At 45.1% G+C, this 21,513-nt stretch overlaps 1 protein-coding gene across 1 annotated transcript in view; it reads left to right on the forward strand.

The window, feature by feature from the left end:
- SLC22A3 (solute carrier family 22 member 3) overlaps positions 1-21,513 on the forward strand; it is a 94,491-nt gene that overhangs the window by 25,239 nt on the left and 47,739 nt on the right. Inside the window, exons 2-3 of the mRNA XM_043592699.1 lie at positions 18,655-18,758; positions 21,141-21,295. Of these exons, the coding sequence (XP_043448634.1) occupies positions 18,655-18,758; positions 21,141-21,295 (259 nt within the window). The remainder of the gene's footprint in view (positions 1-18,654; positions 18,759-21,140; positions 21,296-21,513) is intronic.

The following is a 21,513-nucleotide window of genomic DNA, read 5'->3' on the forward strand; positions in this document are numbered from 1 at the left end:
GAGCGCCAACCTCTGGTTTTAAGCACTAAGTTAGAGTAAAGGGATGTGTGTCTTGCCTCCTTGCCCGCGCGGTGCCGCGGTGCGCAGCCGTGTGGTGTGGCAGGTGGATCCTCTGTGAAACCTAGGTGCCGCTGAAGTGTAGACGGAGTCGTGCGGCTGCCCAGCTTCGGAAGTCTGACGCCCACCGCTTTCCCGAGTGGGTAGGTGAACAGCGCCACGGGAACGACTTCACGGCCACCCAAAACCTTGGTAGCAGCATCTCTTTCCAGGAACCGATCAGGCCAGACCCCAACGAGATCTGGCTCCCAAACAGCCGGATCGACCTCAGTGCACAAAACTAGCACCACCGCCTTTCTGAAGTGCCCCGCGAAGTTTAACACCAGAAATACAGCCTTAGCCGTGGCTTGTTTTCTTGTGTCTAGCTTAGTCAGAGCCCAGAAAAAGATAAGCGGCCAAGGTGACACTCTACTGTAGAACCGTCTCTCCTTTTCGAAACAAACATGATTTTAAGACCAAGGTGCGTGACTCTGGTCCTCAAGGGTTTGCCCCTCCCCCCAGACCCCAAGCAATTGGTCCTAAGAGCAAAATGAAGCTGCTGGAGCAACGTTTGAGGACAATGAATAACCAGACTGGTACGATACCCATGCCATTTTTTTTTTTTGTATTATACCAGTTGTAGAACATTTTAGAGAAAACTTGAGGCAGTATTCAATTGGCAAAATGAAGGCAGTAGCTCACTTACTAAAAAGAGACCGTTTAATGAAGTCTATGTAATTATTTACATTTTTTTAATGTTTATTCTTGAGAGACAGAGAGAGAGAGACAGAGCATGAACGGGTGAGGGGCAGACAGAGAGGGAGACACAGAATCCGAAGCAGGCTCCAGGCTCCGAGCTGTCAACACAGAGCCCGATGTGGGTCTCGAGCTCAGGAACCGTGAAATCATGACCTGAGCCAAAGCCGGACGCTCAACCGACTGACCCACCCAGGTGCCCTATCTGTGTAATTACTAATGCTCATTTGTTTAGAAGAAAATGACAAGAGTTTTTTTTTTTTAGAAAACCCCCCAAACAAGAGAATTTTGGATATTTGCCGCACCATGCCTCGATCCAAGTAAAAGCAGTTTTAAGAATGATCCGTGGCACCTGCTTAAATGAAGAATGTCTATTTTGGCAGATTTTAAGAACTGCGTGCCTTTGTAAAAGGCTGCAGGAGTTGGGGTATGGCTCTAGATTGGGGCGTACTAGGGGTTGATAATCAGCCTCCCCTGATTACATACTGGCTGCTATGCAACTGCTAAGTAGCACCTAATCTCAGCCTCCTCATCTGTAAAATGATGATAATAACCACGTCTGGATTGCTGGAGGGCTTCGAAGTGACAGCGTGTAACCAAGCGGCTAACCCGAGGCCTGGCACACGGTGCATGGGAGGTGTCAACGGAAATCAGCTTCAGCCACTGGATTCCAGATGCGAAGCCTGCCCGCTACTCCCGGCCGGGCCTCGTCTGCGTATCTATTCACCGGGCGTCTAGATGTATACAATCAAACTGCCCAGGTTGTTGACGCTTGCCGCTTCGCGGCCGCTCGCGTACTTGGTTACTGTGCGTTCGGGGACGGTCCTCAGTGACGCCTCCTTTAAGACCCTGAAAACGGGGTCTTTGTGAACTCCATCTATAGTTTTGGTTTCGACCACTCCAAATAAGCATTATGAAAACAGTTGGTCTTAAACATGTGTTAAGGAGATATTTCCAATTGAGGGCCTTGTACAAGCAATCATAATGTTGCCTTGGGTCCCGTGTATCACACCTCAGAGTGGCTTTCCAGGAGCAGGCAGGGTCAGAGTGCATCTCAGGCCCAGAAGGGGAGCTGGGATGCCTTTCATACCTTTTCTCTAACATGCCCGACACCTGGGCAGGGATGGCGCGGGGCATCCTCAGGGCTCGGGGACAGACGCTCCTGGGTGGGGAGGGCGTGTGTGTGCGAGAACACTATTCAGTTATACAGATGACAAAGTTGGATCTGCACCTCAGGTCAAATGATTATCAACTTTACAGTCACAACAAGGAAACGTTTTCAGAGCTGTGCTCTCCAGCAGGAGTATTAGTCAATGATCCTATTGTCCCCGGACTTCCCTGAAGCTCTCGACCACAAATCCCGGCCAAAACTCTCCCAAGATTACGCGTTTCTCAAATCTCTTTCCTGATTCTAAGCAATTGGAAATGTTATCAAAATAAATCTGTTGTCAAGTCCCATTTATTCTTGCTTTCACATACAAACCACCAAGAGAACAAAAAAACAAAGTGGAAGCAAACACAAGACACAAAAGGGGCAGAGACCATCCGCAGAGGCTGCTAAGAAGCTCAGATTTGGCTCAGACATTTCCATTTGTTTGAATCAGATCTAACCTTGTGGGAATTCGTTGACTTAACACTGACAATAGCTTCTACTCTTCTCGCTGGTTTATCGAATGTTACGTTTCTCCTCTGAAACTTTTCATCGTATGTTTGTTTCCCTCCTAATCAAATAGTAGTTATTTTAAGGATATGAGTAACCTGGCGTTTCTGCCCTAACACTCATTCCACATTCACAGAATCAGAAAAACACCAGAACAGGAAAGCACGGATCTTCAAGACGGTGCAGTGTGTCTAACTGGATGTGTGAACAAAACTAAGGCCCAGGTGGTTCTAGAATGGTGTGTCCACGTCAGAAAGGTGGTAATAGGATTAGAATGCAGCTTTTTGATATTCATACCAAAATGCAATGATGTTTAGAAGTTTAAGAAAGACATGTATTGAACTGGGAAGATTCTAGATGTTTAAAATCCGTAAGTTACTTTTCATATTCTGGAGAAGTCAGTTTTTTTTGTGGCGCTCTTGCTGGTGTTTCATCAGCTTGGCTGACTGTGTCATAAGAGTGTGTTCTTAGAAAACATAGGCTTTGGCAGACTTTAAAAGGGGTACGTGTTATGCCATGTTCAGGCTAGATTATGAAAATCGTTGGCAACGGTGGTTTCCAAGTGGAGAAAACGTGTTGCCAATGATTCTGAAAGACAGAAACTAAAATCTAGTAAGATGTTATGGGTCTCCTCCTTCTCTACTCTGGAATTCCTCTGCAAGGAATGTCCGATGGACATAATATATATCAGGAGATCTTTGACGTATCAAAATGGAAGGTTTCTAAAAGGGATTGGAGTCTAGGTGTCCTGGGAGAGGCCCCAATAGTTAACAGGACCCAAATCACACAGTCACATGGGAGGTGGGGAAGAGGGGTCTGTCTTTCTCTTTAAAGGACAGAAAATGTTATGTGTTTACTTTCCTCAAAAGGAATGGTTAAGCTCATTGTGGGATTTATTATTATTATCACTCTTTTGGTTTCTTCTATCCGTTTCACCCAGCCTATAATCAGATGGCTTATGACATCCTTCCTGTACATTCCACTGGCTCTTACAGCCCAGGAAGCTGTCCGAATATCACTGTGTCTGTATTTGAGAAAATTTCCAGTAGCAAAATATTCCTTGGTTCTGTTTTCAAAATGCCAAGTAGATGTGACAGAACTTTTTATACCAGTAAAGGTCCCCAAGTCTCTTGCTGCATATTAGGTTAATTTGGTACTTTCCTTTTCCCAAACCAAGGAGTCCTAAAAGGCAGCCAAACTTCTATTAATTACGATTAGTTTTGAACCTTAGAATGTTTCTAAAGATAAATCTGATGTGTTTTTTTCCCCTTTAGTACTTACAGTTATCAAATAGTTGACCTACTTTTGCACTAATTGTTGCGCGCTTTCAAATTCAAGTCAGCCCCCATGTGTAACGGCAGTCTGAGTCTAAGAAAGCAGAGCAATGACCCATGCTCGGTACGTGTCACTGTTTCTGAGTTGTATCTCATTTATGACCTGTGCTCACAAATCATATGCAGATAAATGCATCTAAAATGTACATGCTGACTATGTTACCTGTTTTTATTTTTCTATCATCTAGCCTGGATAGCCTTGTTTCCAAAATGTTGAGTCATTTTATATACATTGATCATGTCCTTTATTTTTTTCACACTTTTAAAAAAAGTTTATTTACTTATTTTGAAAGTGGGGGTGGGGAGAGCAGAGAGAGAGAGAGAGAGAGAGGAGAGAGAGAGAATCCCAAGCAGGCCCTGTGCTGTCAGTATGGAGCCCGATACGGGGCTCGAACTCACAAACTGTGAGATCATGACCTGAGCCGAAATCATGAGTTAGGTGCTTAACCACCCAGTGGCCCCTGATCATGTCCTTTAAATGTCTTCATATCTTGTAAATAGTTCAGAAGGTTATTCTCATGTAAGGGCTACAAAATCAATGCCACAAAAAACCTGTGATCACTTTCATTAACATTGAGGCTAATCTAGATAGATTCCACATTTAAAAAAAAAACTGGGGTTGAAAAACTTTATGGGGAAAAATGGATTTCTGTGAAAAATCATGCATATTTTATTTTAGAAGGTCAATGTAAGAGTTTTACCAAAGATTCTGTAATATATATATGTATTATATGTATTATATATAATATGTATTTTATATATATATAATATGTATTATACGTATATATAAATTAGCAAGTTGCTTTACATAGTATTTTTAATTTGTTTTATAATAAGTTGGAATATGGGAACATATTTGCTTATTGTAAGAATACAGTACGTAATACATATAACATACAAAATATGTGTTAATTGACTGTTTATGTTATCAGTCAGTCTGATCAACAGTAGGCTGTTAGTAGTTCAGTTTTGGGGGGAGTCAAAAGTTACCCATGAATTTTTAACTGCACAGGGACTTGGTGCCCCTAACCCTGCATTGCTCAAGGGTCAACTGTATATTCAGATTCCAAGGGTCATGCTTTCTGTGGTTCTCTTGCTTCTGGGGAAGCTCACTCACTTAATTTGTAGCTGGTCTGCCAGTTCAAAGCTCTTGTCTCTTATGTCTTTAGCCAGGAGGGCTTTGGCTTTCTATCACCCAAGCTGTACATAGGTTGGGACATGCACTCAGTTAATAAATGAAAAAAAGTGAATCTGGATTTTTTTTTTCTAAGACAAACTAAGTTGGATAAAATTGGGTATTAGCATACTGTGGCTCTAATGGGGTAATACCTCCATGATAATATTGAATTTTCCACATGTAAAGACCGCACAAAATGAGCTTTCAGGCTTTAAAATAATTGTAAAATGAACATTTTATTTCATGAAAAAGACAAGATAGCTACTACTGAAAAGAATACGTCCTTCATAATTTTTGATTTTAAAAAGTGTCTCCATTCTGCTGGACTCCATTAAGTTCCACTTAAATGAATTAAGTGCTATTGTCGTTACGTGCAATACTGGAATCATGGAGTAAGAGATTTCTGACCACCAGAGGACCAGGCTAAAAGAGGCAGCTGCCAGCTAGAAGACTGAGCTGTTATTAGCTGCCATACATCACAGGGATGTCAGACTTGGTAGTCTGAATCCAGATAAGGTAACTTTCTACCAGAACAAGGGCCTACAGTTATTAGAAGAGCACAACTGGGAGCACCTGGGTGTCTCAGTCGGTTGAGCCTCCGACTTCAGCCCAGGTCATGATCTCACAGTTCGTGGGTTGGAGTCCCACATTGGGCTCTGTGCTGACAGCTCGGAGGCTGGAGCCTGCCTCGGATTCTGTTTCTCCCTCTCTCTCTGCCCTTCCCCCACTTGTGCTCTCTTGCTCGCTCTCTCTCTCTCTCTCTCAAAAATGAATTAAAAAAAAAAAGCACAACCGGAGTGAGAGAGGCTGAAGTGACGATTATCTGCCAGCTTTAGGCCCTGTCCTTTGACACCTCAAGCCAGTAAGACATGCAGAGCAACAGGAAAGGCGATCATGCCAGGGGTGGTTGGGGTGGAGAAGGGAAGCCAGTAGACTGACTCTGAGTGGTCCTGGGTGTTAGTAAGTAGTCAGACTTCAACGTGGCTGTTGTCAGTACGTTCAGGCAATTGTATGATGTTCAAAGAATTAAAGGAAAAATGGTCTTAATACCGAATGAGTAGATAATCTCAATAGAGAAATGGAAACAATTTTGAAAAAAAAGGAAATTCTAGAGCTGAAAGGTACAATAACTGAGATGACACAGTCACTAAATGGGCTCAGTAGGAGATTGGAGAGGGCAGAAGGAAGCATAAGTTATTTTGAAGGTAGATCAGTAGAGATGACCCAGTCCCAAGGAGAGAAAGGAAAAAGCTTGAACACAAACAGTGCCCCCAGAGACCTGAGGGATAATATCACAGGGTCCATGTACAAAACCCCAGTTCTGCCTGAGCGTTAGGCTGCAGACCAGCCAGGAACGGCAGTGAGCGAGAGCTGCATTCTGCCATGAAAACTCACTTCCCAGAACTGGATTTGCCAGAGGTAAGAGTGGGAACTTGCCTTAGACATTAGGGCTTTAGCTCTACTTCGAGAGAGATTCTTGATCTGTGTTTTTGCATCTTTAATTATTGCTTACATTTCAAGTGAAACTAAATATTATTGAGAAACTTTTTTTTCCCTTAGGTAGTCTCCGTGCCCACCCTAGGGCTTGAACTCAGGACTCAGAACAAGAGTCACATGCTCGACCTACTGAGCCAGCCAGGTGCCCCTCTTGAAAGACTTTTAAGAAGACATTCTCCCTGCCCAACCCTCACTCATCTCTAATTCCCTTCTGAATTATCTCAAACATAATTGTCAGGAAGAGCTCCCCACTCGACCCCATACCAGCCTTTGATAGATAGTTGCTCCCAACTCTAGAGGCCCCTTCTCCATCCTTCCCCTTGCCATGGTTACATTATTCCCTCAGCCAGTCTTTCCCCAACCTTCTAATATATGGCTTTATATTCAGTATACAATTTGGATGTAGTTTTATGGTTTTCTTTTCTTTTTCTTGAGAGAGAGAAAGAGAGAGAGAGAGCATGCACGAATGAGCGGGGAGGGGGGCAGACGGATAGCACGGAGCCCAACGCAGGACTCAATCCCATGACCCCAGGATTATGACCTGAACTGAAATCAAGAGTCAGATGCTTAACAGGCTGAGCCACCCAGGTGCCCCTAATTTTATGTTTTTCTAGTAAAATACATAAAAATAATACATACTCAATGGAGAGAAAATTAAGAAAGCACACAAAAACGTATGAAAACAAGATCACCTACCACCCAACCACTCAGAACTTCCCCCCACCCCCCCTGCCCCCAGGCCTGTCCAGACTTCTGACCTCCAGAGCTGTGGGACAATGAGCGGGTGTTGACCGAAGCTGCTAGGTCTGTGGTAATTTGTCACATAGCGGTTGAGGACCGAGGCCCTATGCAAAACTGATTCAGGGCCCCCGCATTCTCTCAAGAAGCCCGTGGTGATAGCTTGGCTTCCCTGAAGGCGGCCAGTTGTACGCATCAGAGCGTCCAGGTTGCAAACTTACTAACGCAAGCAGGATGTCAGAGTCCGTGTTTCTGAAGCTTGAGTGCGCGGCCGAATCCCCTGCAGGACTGGGTCCAACGCGGGTTTCTGGGCCCCACCCCAGAGTTTCTGATTCAGCGGGTCTATGGTAGACCCCAAGAACTTGTGTTTCTCATAAGCTCCCAGATGCTGCTGCTGCTGCTGGTCCAAACACTTTGAGAACCACTGTGTTAGGTCACTTAATACTAGAAAAAGAATGATTTACCAAGGTGCGGTGATTTTGTTCGTCTTCCCGGAACATTCCTTTTCAGGTGACCTACTGAAGTATCTGAGATTGTAGACGCATAATCTCGCTTGGTTAAGAAGTCACAGGACTTGGTTCTGTACCACTGAGCTTCAGCCATGAGCCATTTTGTTTAAACAGTCTTGTACCAGTATTGAGCTCCTTCTACCATTTTCTTGGAATAACTGACCGGACCAGTCGGTGAACAAGCATCTATCGAGTGTCTACAGAGTGTCAAGCAAGTAAATGTTGATTCCATCATTGAATCCTCAGCTCAACCCGCCTCGGGCCATGTGGTGGCTTTGGTGAGGGAGGACAGAGCTCCTTGACTGACAGTTCCCATACCTGTTCACAGCACGTGGGGGGGTGAGTCCCCAGAAGTCAGCCTGGCCTGTGTCCTGCATGTGGAGTCTGAGGCACTTTTCTGCAATTCTGCCAAGGGGCTCTTCTATTCTGTGGGTCTAGCAGGTCAGATACGTGTTCCTTTCTGACCATTCTTGCTCCCGGTGTTGAAGGTGCTCATACCCCGAGGGTCGGAGCCAGGCTGGAGGCTCAGTTCTTAAATCATGTCCCACCCTTTCTAGAAAGGGGCGCATCTGGTAATTCCAGGTGTGTGGCCACAGGACCTGCTGGTAAGCCTGGCTCTGAGGATATACTCCTGAACCTGGTTGGAATTGGCTCCCTCAGGGAAGGCTCTAGAGTCCAGAGGGTGAAGTCTAAAATAGCTGCACCTGGATGAGACTTTGGATGGATCTTTCCTTCTGGATGCAATTGTACTCAATCAATGTGGCAGCTAAGGATGCTTAACTCGTGGAAAATAGGAGCCTGGCACTATTTGCACCGAACTCACAACTCGCCTATTAGGATGTTTCATTCTGAATAGACCCCTCCACACAGAGTCGTGAATTTAAAACAGAGTAGTGCTTGTTGAAAGGATCATGAGCTGCTTTGTGAAGCATTCCTCTACCTGGGTTCCCTAAATAACAGAGCCTGGGACAAGAGCTTGCATACTGACTCTCCATCAGGAGCCGCAGCCCCAGCTAGGGAGGAGTGAAGGGGGGAAGCGAAGGAGGGAGGGCAAATCCAAGGGAATGGAGCCCCAGTCCGGCCACAGCTCCGCAGCAAACACTGCATGTGCTCGGCCTTCAGTGTCTCCCCTGAGGCCTCGTGGACCACCCACATCTCAGAGCAGCCACGGCAGGGTGGGACCCCTTCCTCCTCCCTCCTCCCTCCTCCCTCCTCCCTCCTCCCTCCTCCCTCCTCCCTCCTCCCTCCTCCCTCCTCCCTCCTCCCTCTTCCCGTCTCCCACCTCCCGTCAGTCAGTCCGAACCAAGAGGCCTCCGTTCCTTCTCCTGTCTGAGATGTCAAGCCCTCTCTGCCTGGGGAGCCAGCACGTTTGGCCGCCTGCACACAGAAGGCCTCCACACTGAGCCCCTCGGCCCAGGCAGCAGTGGTGGCTGGGCCCCCCCCCCCCCCCCCCCCCCCCCCCCCCCCCAGTGAGAGAAGGATCCACGCTTTCTCCGGGGCCCTACACCAGCAAGATGGGCCACCGAGGGAAACGGAGCTGTGCAGATCCGGATCCAGGATGCAGCTCACCCATGCATCCCAAGGAGCTAGGACCAGGAAGGAAGAGCTGTCTTTTTTTTTTTTTTAAATCCTTCATTTTATACAAAAATTTTGAAAATATCCTGATTGATACGTGTATTAGTTTCCCAGGGCGAGCATAACACATTAGTACCAAGTGGGTTGTATAAAACAGCAAAAATTCTTCTCTCGTGATTCTGGGGGCCAAAAGTCTGAAATCTGACGTCACATATTCCGGGCTGAGATATAGCCACCATCACCCCCCGCCCCCACTGAATTCATACGTGCCTCAGACTGTGACTGTATTTGGAGACAGAATCTTTAAGGGCAAAGCAAGCTGAAATGAAGCGATCAGGGTGGGCTCTCATCCAAATGGCAGGTGACCTTATTAGAAGAGGCGGTCAGGACACAGACACACAGAGGAGGCCGGCGCAAAGGTACGGGGAGAAGGTGGCCGTCTACAAGTCAAGGAGCCGCCTTACCAGCCCTGTGGACACCGTGGTCTTACGCTTTCATTCTCCAGATTGGCGAGAAAATAAATAAGTTTCTGCCATTTAGGCCCCCGTCTGAGCTACTCTGCCATGGCGGCCCTGGCAAGTGAACACACAGGTCTGCTTGGCCATCCTGAGCAGTGTCTGCCTATGCCTTCCCATGCTGTTCCCCCTGCGTGCGTCCGTGTCTCTGTTTTCTCTCCATATAAGGACACCCGTCATTGGATTAGGGCCCGCTCTGGTCCAGTATGACGTCATTCCAACTAATTACACCTGCAAAGACCCCACTTCCAAATAAGGTCACATTCTGAAGTTCCAGATAGGGAAAAACTGGGGAGGGGCCCTATTCAATCCGGTACAATATGCAAAAGTAGTGGAAAAGTGGCAAAAGTCCATTATCCCCCAGCAGGTGTTTACAGAGCTGAGAACCGGTGGGTTTCGCCCTCAGCAGATCACTAGACTAGATTTCGACTGAATTGGTCTGGAGGGGCCTTAGACATTTTTTTTCAGTTGTCCCCAGTAATTCTAATGGGCAGCCAGTGTGGAAAAGCACAGTTTAAGACCACTAGTAATGCTATGGATTATCGTCATTATCATTATCATTGTATCACTAATCCTAATGCAAGAGGTAGCATTTATCAGACATTTAAGATGTCTCAAGCATTGGGGGAAGTACTTTACATAGTTTATTTCATTGGTATCGTTAGTCCTGTCCTTAACCTCGTTTTATAGATGGGGACACAGAGGGTTGAAGATGTTAAGGCCACACACCTAGCAGTGGTAGACCAGATACCAGGCTGGCTGACCCCAGCCCCGTGGTTCCTCTGCCCTTAGATGTGCACACACACACCCAGAGCCTCTCGTCCTCCTCCTGTCTGTGGACATTCAGTTGTTTAAAGAAATCATCAACATTTCAAGATAAGTAACAGCCTGTCTTCTCCACAAAAAGGCAGAACGGTTTGAGCTCCTAAGATTAGAGGGTGAGTTGCGACAACCAGGCATTATTACCATTGAGGTAAATTCGGTTTTGTATTTTTCTTTACTTCACAAGCCCAGACGAAAAGCCATGTACTGAAAGAACACCTACTCATTCTATCTTGAGGGCGATATGCTTAGCGGTACCTTAAAGCGCGGCCGTTATTAACCTTGGAGGACAGCTTAGGTGACAGCTTATATTAGCCTGTTAATCAAATTTGGTGCTTCCTCATGCCAGACCCGTGGCAGATCACAGGTTCCCCTCCATCTCCTGGTCTTGCTCTCATCTCCCCGGAATCGTGTTCTGTCCTGGGACCAGGACATCTGTTCTGGGCCTTTCCATTTGTGACCTTGCAGCTTCTCCCTCTGTCCTCTAGAAGTTCCTCCTCCCTCTGTCCTGAATTCCCCTGATGTCTCTGGTTTCCTGAGAAAGAAACTCACTGTCCCACGCCCTGGGCCCTGTTGGGTGGGACAGAGGCAGGTGGTTCCCAGCTTAGGATCTGAGCTCGGCACCCCCACGTGCTGCAGGCAGAGCTGAACCTCACCGGCATTCATGGCCCCTGCCCTGGGCTGGCCATCGCTCTGCTCCAGTACCCTTCCTCTCTCCCATTTTTCCTGCTAAGCCCAGCTCATTGCCGAAGGATCTGTTACATCCCACCTTCTTCTGTAACTGACTGCTCTGGGCCCACCTGCCATTTCCTCTGCTGAGGCCCTCCTGCATTTCGTGGCCCGTCACTCTCAGCCCTGATCTCAGTTGTTCCACAGCTGCTTCACCTATGTTGACCTTGGCTCTCCAACCTAGGTACTAAGCTCCTCACAGAGGCAGAGGCCAGGCTGAGCATGCCCCTGGAAGCTGCCTGGGTTTCTCGCATTGTAGCAGTTAGTTCATTGTGATGGTTCGTACCTACCAGAAAAGCTTTCATTGTTCCATGTTAAGAGGCCTATATAGGCCAGCAGATCATGTGAAAGAAATGTTCATTATGACTAGAATTACTTCTGGTATCCTCCACCCTCATGGAGGCCCAGCCCACATTTTTCTCTTTACGATTACAATAGTTTTTAATCATTCTGTTAGGGTGGCTTGGTGTTGATTAGAAATGGAAACCACCCGGGGTGCCTGGGTGGCTCGGTGGGTTAAGCACCTGACTTCAGCTCAGGTCACGATCTCATGGTACGTGGGTTTGAGTCCTGCGTCAGGCCCGGAGCCTGGAGCCTGCTTCAGATTCTTTGTCTCCCTCTCTCTCTGTCCCTCCCTCACTCATGCTCTGTCTCTCTCAAGAATAAAATATTCTCTTTCAAGAATAAAAAAGAAAAAGAAAAAAAGAAATGGCACCCGCCCGTGGAGGTTGACATGTAATTGGCCAGGGCTACCTTTAGCCAGGGGCACCCCATACCTGATGTCAAATCAAAGGTACGTTTGATGTTTTTGTTAACACTGATGAAGAGTTTAGTGGCCACTGATTTTGAACAAAAAGTTGATTAGGAATGGCTCAACTTAGCACTCATCCTTAGAAAACGCAAACAGTGAAAGAAATAAAGAAAGAAAGAAAGAAAGAAAGAAAGAAAGAAAGAAAGAAAGAAAGAAAGAAAGAAAGAAAAGAAAGAAAGAAAGAAAGAGAAGGAAAGAAAAGAAAGAAAAGAAAAAATCAAAACACAGGCACATATGTCTGGTCACTTGACATCAGAGACTTCCCTTTCTCCCACAACAGTACAAAGAGCTAATGAGGGCTCTTCCTCACGGACGTGACTGACGTCAGATGCTGTGATGGCCTCTAACCTTGACCCTCTTACATGACAGTTTGTTCTAGAGACATCTGCAGAAAAGCCAGCAGCTGGTCATCCAGATCCACTCTCTGTGGCTTAAGGAGCAGGCAGGCCCCCTCTGACTTTCTAAGTCTTTTGCATACCTGCATTATTTGTACCTAATTTGTTGCCTTTGACCTTTGTATAGTGGAGATATTCTGTTGCTCTAGCCTTAAAGGGGACTTAGAAATCAAAACTGTAACAGGTATTGAATGGTAACTCGTCCCAGCATTTTATCATTGTAGCTGAAGTTAACAGAATGTCTATTTGGAGTGTAACAACGAGGAAATGCTAAGAAACATCCCTAGGTCTAGAAGCCCTTCAAAAGTATCTAATAAAGCTGGAGTTGTGCTTTCTGTGAAATGAAGCAATGTGATTCTTTCAACATTACATGAATAGTTATTTGAGTCCAAGGGGAGTAAGTTCTCTTTGTGTAAAGGTGATTTTGAAGGTTAGTAACTAACAGAATGGGTACACATGGATTTATGAGTATTTAAAAATAATTTTAAATGTCTTTGTGTAGACTCAAAAAATAAAAAAAAAGAAATGTCTCATTTGCTCTTGATAAATTGCCTTAGAAGAAAGACATAAACACGTGTGTCTTTGATTCAGACTTGGGTACATTTGACAAGAGGTAGGTTTTAGGTCTGTCTGGGAACTACAACAAACTTTCAGTACTTTATTTTAGGAAAAAGTCCTTGGCCTGCGAAGCTCATCAGCTTCCGTGCCTGCTGACCTCTCTTTAAACATGAAAACATATCACAGACCCAGAGCTGTTGTGGTAGCAGGCAGTGTGAGCTGAGAGCTGATGAGCAAGCGCCAGGCCCAGGAGGCAGGAAGCAGGCTGCCTCCTGAATGTATGAGTTAGAGTTAAAACCAAGCCCCCGAATGCGTGTCCCTCCTGTGTTGGTCCCTGTACTGGAAACACAAGTGTATGTGTGCTTGTGTGCATTTCCTAACAGGTACATGATTTAATTTATTTTGTACTTTTGAAAGATAGCAGGCTCCCATCATAAAAGCAGAAACCAGGTGAGGTATCTCAAGCAGGAAGGGATTTAGTAAAAGGATTTGGATTTGAGTTGCTTTGGAAGGGCTAGAAAAGCACAGACGGGAGAGATCAGGAAGGATAGCGCCTGAAGATCCCTTGCCCTGTGTGGGGCATTACAGTGCTCACAGTGCCCGTGGGCCCAGTGCCCCTTTGCTCCGACGTGGACAGGGCATGGTTAGAAATGCTGGCTGACTTCAGCCACCAACCCCTGTTGTCACTGCCACGGTTCGAGCTGGAGCTGCTGCCATATCCAGAAGCAGAAGCCCCACTACCTGTTTCCAGCCTTCTGATCTTGCACTTACCTCCCCCTTCCCCCACTGGCAGAACCAGAACTCGGGGCCTTGCTGGCAAGGTATTCTGGGAAAATGAAGTTTTCACACCTCCAGCCCCTGGGATGCAGAATAAAGCACAAAGAGCAGGCAACACGTAGCCCAGATGGCATCACAGTCCTTTAGAAAATGTCATCACAGAACTTTAACCACTTAGACATTTATTTTCAATTAAAGTATGAAGAACATTTATTTTGGGGTGCTTGGGTGACTCAGTCGGTTAAGCCTCCGATTTTGGCTCAGGTCATGATCTCACGGTTTGTGGGTTTGAGCCCCACGTGGGGCTCTGTGCTGATAGCTCAGAGCCTGGAGCCTCCTTCAGATTCTGTTTCCCTCTCTCTCTGTCTCTCTCTCAAAAAAAAATAAACATTAAAAAAAATTTTAAGGAAAAATATTTTAATACGAAATATGAAAAAACACTTTTTGATAGTTTCTCTTACGGGAGGGTGAAAAAGATCATCCGTTTTCTATTGGAGAATCTTTCGTGGATTTAAAGAATATTTGGGGAGCATTTTAGTTCGTGCAATTCAAAAGCGGCTGCACAAATTCGTTGGAAGGATAGCTCTTGCTGGGCCTTGCCGTGTCATCTGTGCAGAGCCTGCCTGCACCCCCAGCTAATCCCGGTACCTGCAGCACAGCTGGAGGAGGCGACTTCCGCTCTCGGGGAACTTATATTTGACATTGGTTGCTACTTTTCCTGAAGCACGGTGTTTTCTCTGGCAGCTAAGTTGCCTGTTTGATATGCTTTTTTCCTTGTTGCATTCTTTTCTTTGTTTTTATTTTTATTTTTTAATGAAGCAAATTGTTTAAAGTGTTCCTTTTATTTTTGAGAGAGAGCATGTGCACACATGCACACACCGAGCAGAGGAGGGGCAGAGGGGGAGGATCCGAAGCGGGGCTTCAGGTTGTCCGCAGAGCCCCTTGTGGGCTCGAGCTCACAGACCGGGAGATCATGACCTGAGCGGAAGTTGGACGCTTAACCGACTGAGCCACCCAGGGGCCCCTTAAGTTTTTATTTTAATTCCCGTGTCGTTAATATACAGTGTTATATTAGTTTCAGGTGTACAGTATGATGATTCAACAATTCCATGCATCGCTCAGTGCTCATCCTGACTCGTGCCCTCCTTAATCCCCGTCCCTTACTTCACTCATTCCCCCACCCACCTCTCCTCTGGTACCATCAGGTTGTCCTCTGTAGGTAAGAGTCTGCTTCTTGGTTTCTCTCTCTCCCTCTCTCTCTCTCTCTCTCTCTCTCTCTCTCTCTCTCTGTCCTGTTTCCTAAATTCCACATGCGTGAAATCATATGGTATTCGTCTTCCTCTGATTGACTGATTTCACTTAGCATTATACACTCTAGCTCCATCCATGTTGTTGCCAATGAAAGTATTTCCTTTTTGTGGCTGAATAATATTCCATTGTATATATACTACATCTTCCTCATCCATTCATCTATACGTGGACACTTGGACTGCTTCCATTGTTTACCTGTTGTAAATAATGCTGCAAAACAGGGTTGCGTGTATCCCTTTGAATTATGTTTTTGTATTTGGGAGGTAGATACCCAGTAGTGCGATTACTGGATCATAGGGTAGTTCTATTTTTAACTTGTTGAGGAACCTCCATACTGTTTTCCACAGTGGCCGCACCAGTTTGCATTCCCATCCAAAGTGTAAGAGGGTTCCTTTTTCTCCACATCCTCGCCAACACTTGTTTCTTGTGGTTTTGATTTTAGCCCTTCTGACCGGTGTGAGGTGATATCTCATTGTAGTTTTGATTTGCATTTCCCTGATGATGAGTGATGTTGAGCATCTTTTCGTGTGTCTGTTGGCCATCTGTTGTGTCTTCCTTGGAGAAATGTCTGTTCATGTCTTCTGCCAATTTTTAATTGGATTATTTGTTTTTTGGGCATTGAGTTGTATCAGTTCTTTATATATTTTGGATACTGCCCTTTATCGGATATGTCATTTGCAAATATCTTCTCCCATTCAGTAGGTTGTCTTATAGTTTTGTTGATTGTTTCCTTCACTGTGCAGAAATTTTTATTTTGGTGAAGCCCCAATAGTTTATTTTTACTTTTGTTTCCCTTGCCTCAGGAGACCTATCTACAAAAATGTTGCTACGGCCAACATCAGAGAAATTACTGCCTGTACTCTCTTCTAGGATTTTCAGGGCTTCAAATACACGTTTAGGTCTTTCATCCATTTTGAATTTATTTCCGTGTGTTGTGGAAGAAAGTGGTCCATTTTCATTCTTCTGCATGCTGCTGTCCTCTAACTGCATTCTCTGCATGGTTAATTCCAGTGGGAAATTATTTCAGTTAATTTTAATCGTCTGCAAGTTTACTTATAGTCAAACTGCCATGCCTTGAGAAACTAGTACCTGAATGGATGATAAAACTCACTTTAAGTTACCAAAATTACTATCCTCTGCATAGATGGAAATCTTTTTACTTTTTAATCTCCATAAAGCTTCTCAGCAACTCTGTGACATGGGCCAGCTACCAATGCTCCCATTTTCTCCCCAGCTGTGTTAAGTGACAGGTCATTAGCTGTGGAACCAAGACAAGGAGTTGGGTTCCGTAAATAAATGTGACAGTTTGCTTATGAATGTGTATTTATGAGCGATCCTCAAGCTGGGGTGGGCAAGCCATTTGGAGGTATGCAAAGCCATTCGTTCACAGGGTGGAGGGTCTGGATACGTTGAAGGGACTCCATTGTCAGAGCCTCGGCTCATGTAGGTCCAGAACGGATCTGCCTGAGAGTATGCATGTGATGAGGACGCGGGTCCTTTTTCCTAAATGTCCCTCTCCCACTTGGCTAAAGGAATCCTACCTCTCTCCCGTCTCGCTATGATGCACTGACTTGATGTTTTAAAACCTGTGGGGACATAGGGTAGATCAATTTTTAATTTTTTTGAGGAACCTCCACACTGTTTTCCAGAGTGGCTGCACCAGTTTGCATTCCCACCAATGTTTATAGCAGCACTTTCAACAATAGCCAAATTATGGAAAGAGCCTAAATGTCCATCGACTGATAAATGGATAAAGAAGTTGTGGTTTATATATACAATGGAATACTACTTGGCAGAGAAAGAATGAAATGTGGCCTTTTGTAGCCACGTGGATGGAACTGGAGAGTGTGATGCTAAGTGAAATAAGTCATACAGAGAAAGACAGATACCTTATGTTTTCACTCTTATGTGGATCCTGAGAAACTTAACAGAAGATCATGGGGGAGGGGAAGGGGGAAAAAAGTTAAAGAGGGAGGGAGGCAAACCATAAGAGACTCTTAAAAAGTGAGAATAAACTGAGGGTTGATGGGGGGTGGGAGGGAGAGGAAAGTGGCTGATGGGCATTGGGGAGGGCATCTGTTGGGATGAGTGCTGGGTGTTGTATGGAAACCAATCTGACAATAAATTTCATATTTTAAAAAAATTTTTTTTTCAACGTTTATTTATTTTTTGGGACAGAGAGAGACAGAGCATGAACGGGGGAGGGGCAGAGAGAGAGGGAGACACAGAATCGGAAACAGGCTCCAGGCTCCGAGCCATCAGCCCAGAGCCCGACGCGGGGCTCGAACTCCCGGACCGCGAGATCGTGACCTGGCTGAAGTCGGACGCTTAACCGACTGCGCCACCCAGGCGCCCCTAAATTTCATATTTTAAAAAAAACTGTGGGGAATGAAATAGTGGGACAGTTTGGGCTATTGGTTTTGGTATGAAGAAGATCATGAGGAAAGAAAATAACTGAGCCTAATGATTTGATTCAACAACTTTTGTAAGTTCTTTCCTTGCAGCAAGAGCATAGGACTGAAAAGGGCATGTTGGTTAATAGGCAAGTAAAACTAATTTTGATGATAGATTGCTCTGTGAGTCTTGGCACGTAGCCGAGAGGGAGACAGAAGAATTGAGTAACATTGCTGTAACAAAACTCTCTCAGTTCTCAATAATTTATTTATACACATATGTTTTCCTGGCATGTATATTTATAAAAATGAAAAATGGAGCAGAATTGATGTTTAGCCATAACTGACTCTAGTAATAAACAGTGTTCTTCCACAGATGACATGAACTGGCTGGAAAACCCCAGGCTTTCTTAACATTCTTCTAGAAACAGAGAGCCGCATTTCCAACAAAATGTTACCCCTGTGCAGTAATTCTTTTTCAAGATTCCTACATTTTCTATTTGCATCTGTTGCAGTCTAGTAACTGTAATTATAACCCCATCAGAAAGGATGCAAATATTTCGAGACGTTGTCACAGGGAAAAATTTGTAATTAAATGTCAATTTATATATATAGTTTTTACACACAGAAGTATCTGTGTACCTCACGGCTGATGCAATACGCACTGACACAAAACACAATAAAATATGTTCTGCTTATGATACGAGGATGTAAGTATGTGGGAATGAAAACAAGAATTCAAAGAGAAAAAAAGATCGACTTCAGATTGAGACCACTGAGGAACTGGTTTTTACTGGGTGATGGTAGGTGTCCGGTGGCTTCGGTATTTAGACTGTTGGAGACAGTGGGGACATCTTTGCCAGTTATTGAAACTGACCAAAAAACAAAAACAAAAACAAAACCCGTACGTATCAATATAAAAATATGCATGTGAAACGTTTGAAAAATGTAAGGAGTGTTTGGGCAAAAATGTTTAACGATCACAGATCTAGACAGAAGACCAGATGTCTTGAGGATAAGCATGGTCACGTGACTCCCATGCATTTCCTTTGTTTTCCCAGTTTGACCTCGTGTGTGTCAATGCTTGGATGCTGGACCTCACACAAGCCGTCCTAAACCTGGGCTTCCTGGCCGGAGCCTTCACCTTGGGTTATGCGGCGGACAGGTAGGCACGAATATGACAGCCGTTGACATGATGCATAAGTGTGGGGATGAAAATATTTTATGTTAACATTAGGAAACAATTTTTGTTAAACTTGGGGGGGGGGACCTTATTTTCTCTACCTGTGACATTCTCACTTGTTTGGTTAGACTAATTCTCTCCTTGTTGAACTGCGTCTCCTTACTCCTTGAACTGTACAAACGGATGGGACCACTCCCCGTGGATCTGAAAGCATCTTAGCGGAAACACCGTCAAGGCAGTAACTTCATCATGGGACAGACGGATAGCTGGCTGGACACTGCGGACAGAGTTGATTCCCTGTGCTTCCATAACTCACTGGTTGTGGTCTGGATTAATTTAGTCATAGAGTCGGCCCCTTCCCAATATGTTTCGGTTATATTTTTTAAAAGAAATCCTTGTATTTTATTCTACAAGTTAAAAACTCTGCAAGAAAAAAAAAACCACAGTTTTTCCAAAGACCTTTAAGAGAATTGTATCTATTATTTAACATTCATAAAGATATAGATTAATGGCAGACATGGTGAGTATGTATACTGAACATAGTAATTTTTCTATTCAAACATTCCTGTTTCAGACATTATTGATGTTGGTTATTATATCCATGCCTAACTATTCCTTTATCCCAATTCTAACTATGAAAATACATGCAGTAATTTAATAATTCCTTCTATACCCCTTAGGACAGGGGTGGGAAAGCTTTGGCCATTGACCGTGTCTGGCTGGATATCGCTCTGGTCACTCTAAGCCCAGCCTTGATGGGTCCCTGTGACCCAGCACACAGTGCACAGTGCTTAAGGGTACTTCTTGGAGAACTGCCCAAAGCAATTAATTAGCTAATTGGAGACAATAAAATGCCCCAAATGCTTTAGCCAGTCGACAATCTGAATTTGGCCGGATCAGGACTTCAAAGTATAACCTTTGTTTTCTTTTTCTGCTCCTTCGTCTGTCTCTTATTTTTCTCCTGCGGCCCCCTGCCCCCGTCTTCTGCATGTGAGTTTCTCCTTAATCCTTGTGTCTGATGCTCTTTCCCTGTCTTTTATCCGTGTTTTTTCCTATGGTTTCCTCTTATAGCCCTTCCCATTCATCTTTCTTTTCTTAATCTCCCCACACATCACTTTCTCTCCTAGCTGCTATGGCTTAGAATTGAGTGATGTGTTTTCAACACGTATTTCGTCATTTTAGTTGTTACTCTTCCTGATTTAAACATCAGGTTTTGCTTCTTCTTCATGTTCTTCTCTCACAGTCAATAAACATAATCCCCAAACAAAAGAACTCAACTAAAGGAGGGGGGCTTTTCCTACCTGTGTTCCAGCAGGGGCCTGCGCACCTGTCCTCATTGATGATTCCATGCTTTGAAGAAGAAGACAGACCCATGAATGATTCTGCCTCACCACAGGGCCACCCGTCTGTCAGCTCCTTCTCTGCTTTTATATCGTTGAAGGAAAGGACCAGAAACAATTTAATAGGCCCCCAATCTACCAGAGGACAGTGTAGGAAGGACAGACGGTGAATTTTAAAACCTGAATAAGTGAGAACTACTTCTGTCTCTGCTCCGCTGACCAAAGCAGGACACTGCATGAGTGAATTTGGTGGGAATTTCTATGGGAGAATGTTTTTGAATCAAGTCTCATAAAGGTCATTGACGACAGACTTTCACCAGCCAGTAACCTGGCACAGTTGCACTGAACCATTTAGCATCAGAATCCCAGGGTATTGCCCACGACGGTAACCTGTGCCCTTTGCCTACGCCTTTAGTAACAGCTACGTAAACGGTGAGACTCAAATGCGAAACTTAAGAACAGCTCGCCCTGCTCGTGAACTTTAGAGTCTGTAAGCAGCTTTCACATCAGCATCGCATTTGAGCCTGTACAACTTCACTGTAGAAAGGGAGGGGAGAAACAAGCAAACAAACAAAATCTGAATCTTGGTTCCCTTAAGAAACGGACCCAAGGTCGCATGGTTGGTGGATGATTGAGCCACGACTGAAGCCCACTCCTGGGGCTTTCTCCCTTTCTCCTTCCAACTCCCCCCACAAAAATGCTAGAAAGGTATCAAAGCTGGGCCACCGGGGCGACCGTATGGGACAGAGAGGGTCATCTTTTTGGAAACTGCAATCCCCCCAAAAATGCATTCTGTGCCTTGCGTTTTGTAATGCCATTTCAGGAACACATGTCCTTACTTGCCTGGTTTTGCTGCAAAACGAAACGCAGAATTCTCAGCCATCCTGTACACGGTAGTAATAATGCAGCGTCGAAAACAAAATTTCTGTCCTGAAGCCTCTTCTAACAACACTTACCGATAGTGCTTTTCACTGTGTCGGAGAAAATGCCAAAGGTGACTTCTTCCTCTCTCTTTCTCAAAAAGGTACGGCAGGATAGTCATTTACCTAATATCCTGCTTCGGTGTTGGCGTCACCGGTGTTGTGGTGGCGTTCGCACCAAATTTCCCTGTGTTTGTGACCTTCCGCTTCCTACAAGGTGTGTTTGGAAAGGGCACGTGGATGACCTGCTACGTGATCGGTAAGACACTGCTGCGCTCCGTGTCTCTTTGACGCCAGGGTCAGGTGTCTGGGCGGTGCCGGCCGCTGAGCCTCCTCGGGCTCGCATGATGAGGCTTCGCGGCTGCCACACGAATGATCTCTGCAAATAGGAAGGTCGCCGCGGTGAGACTCTGACTCTGGCAAAATGAACTTCTCATTTTTAGGTCCTGGCCACATACGGAATATCACAAAATACGG

The sequence above is a fragment of the Prionailurus bengalensis genome, chromosome B2, assembly GCF_016509475.1.
Source record: "Prionailurus bengalensis isolate Pbe53 chromosome B2, Fcat_Pben_1.1_paternal_pri, whole genome shotgun sequence".
In the NCBI taxonomy this organism is placed as follows: domain Eukaryota; kingdom Metazoa; phylum Chordata; class Mammalia; order Carnivora; family Felidae; genus Prionailurus; species Prionailurus bengalensis.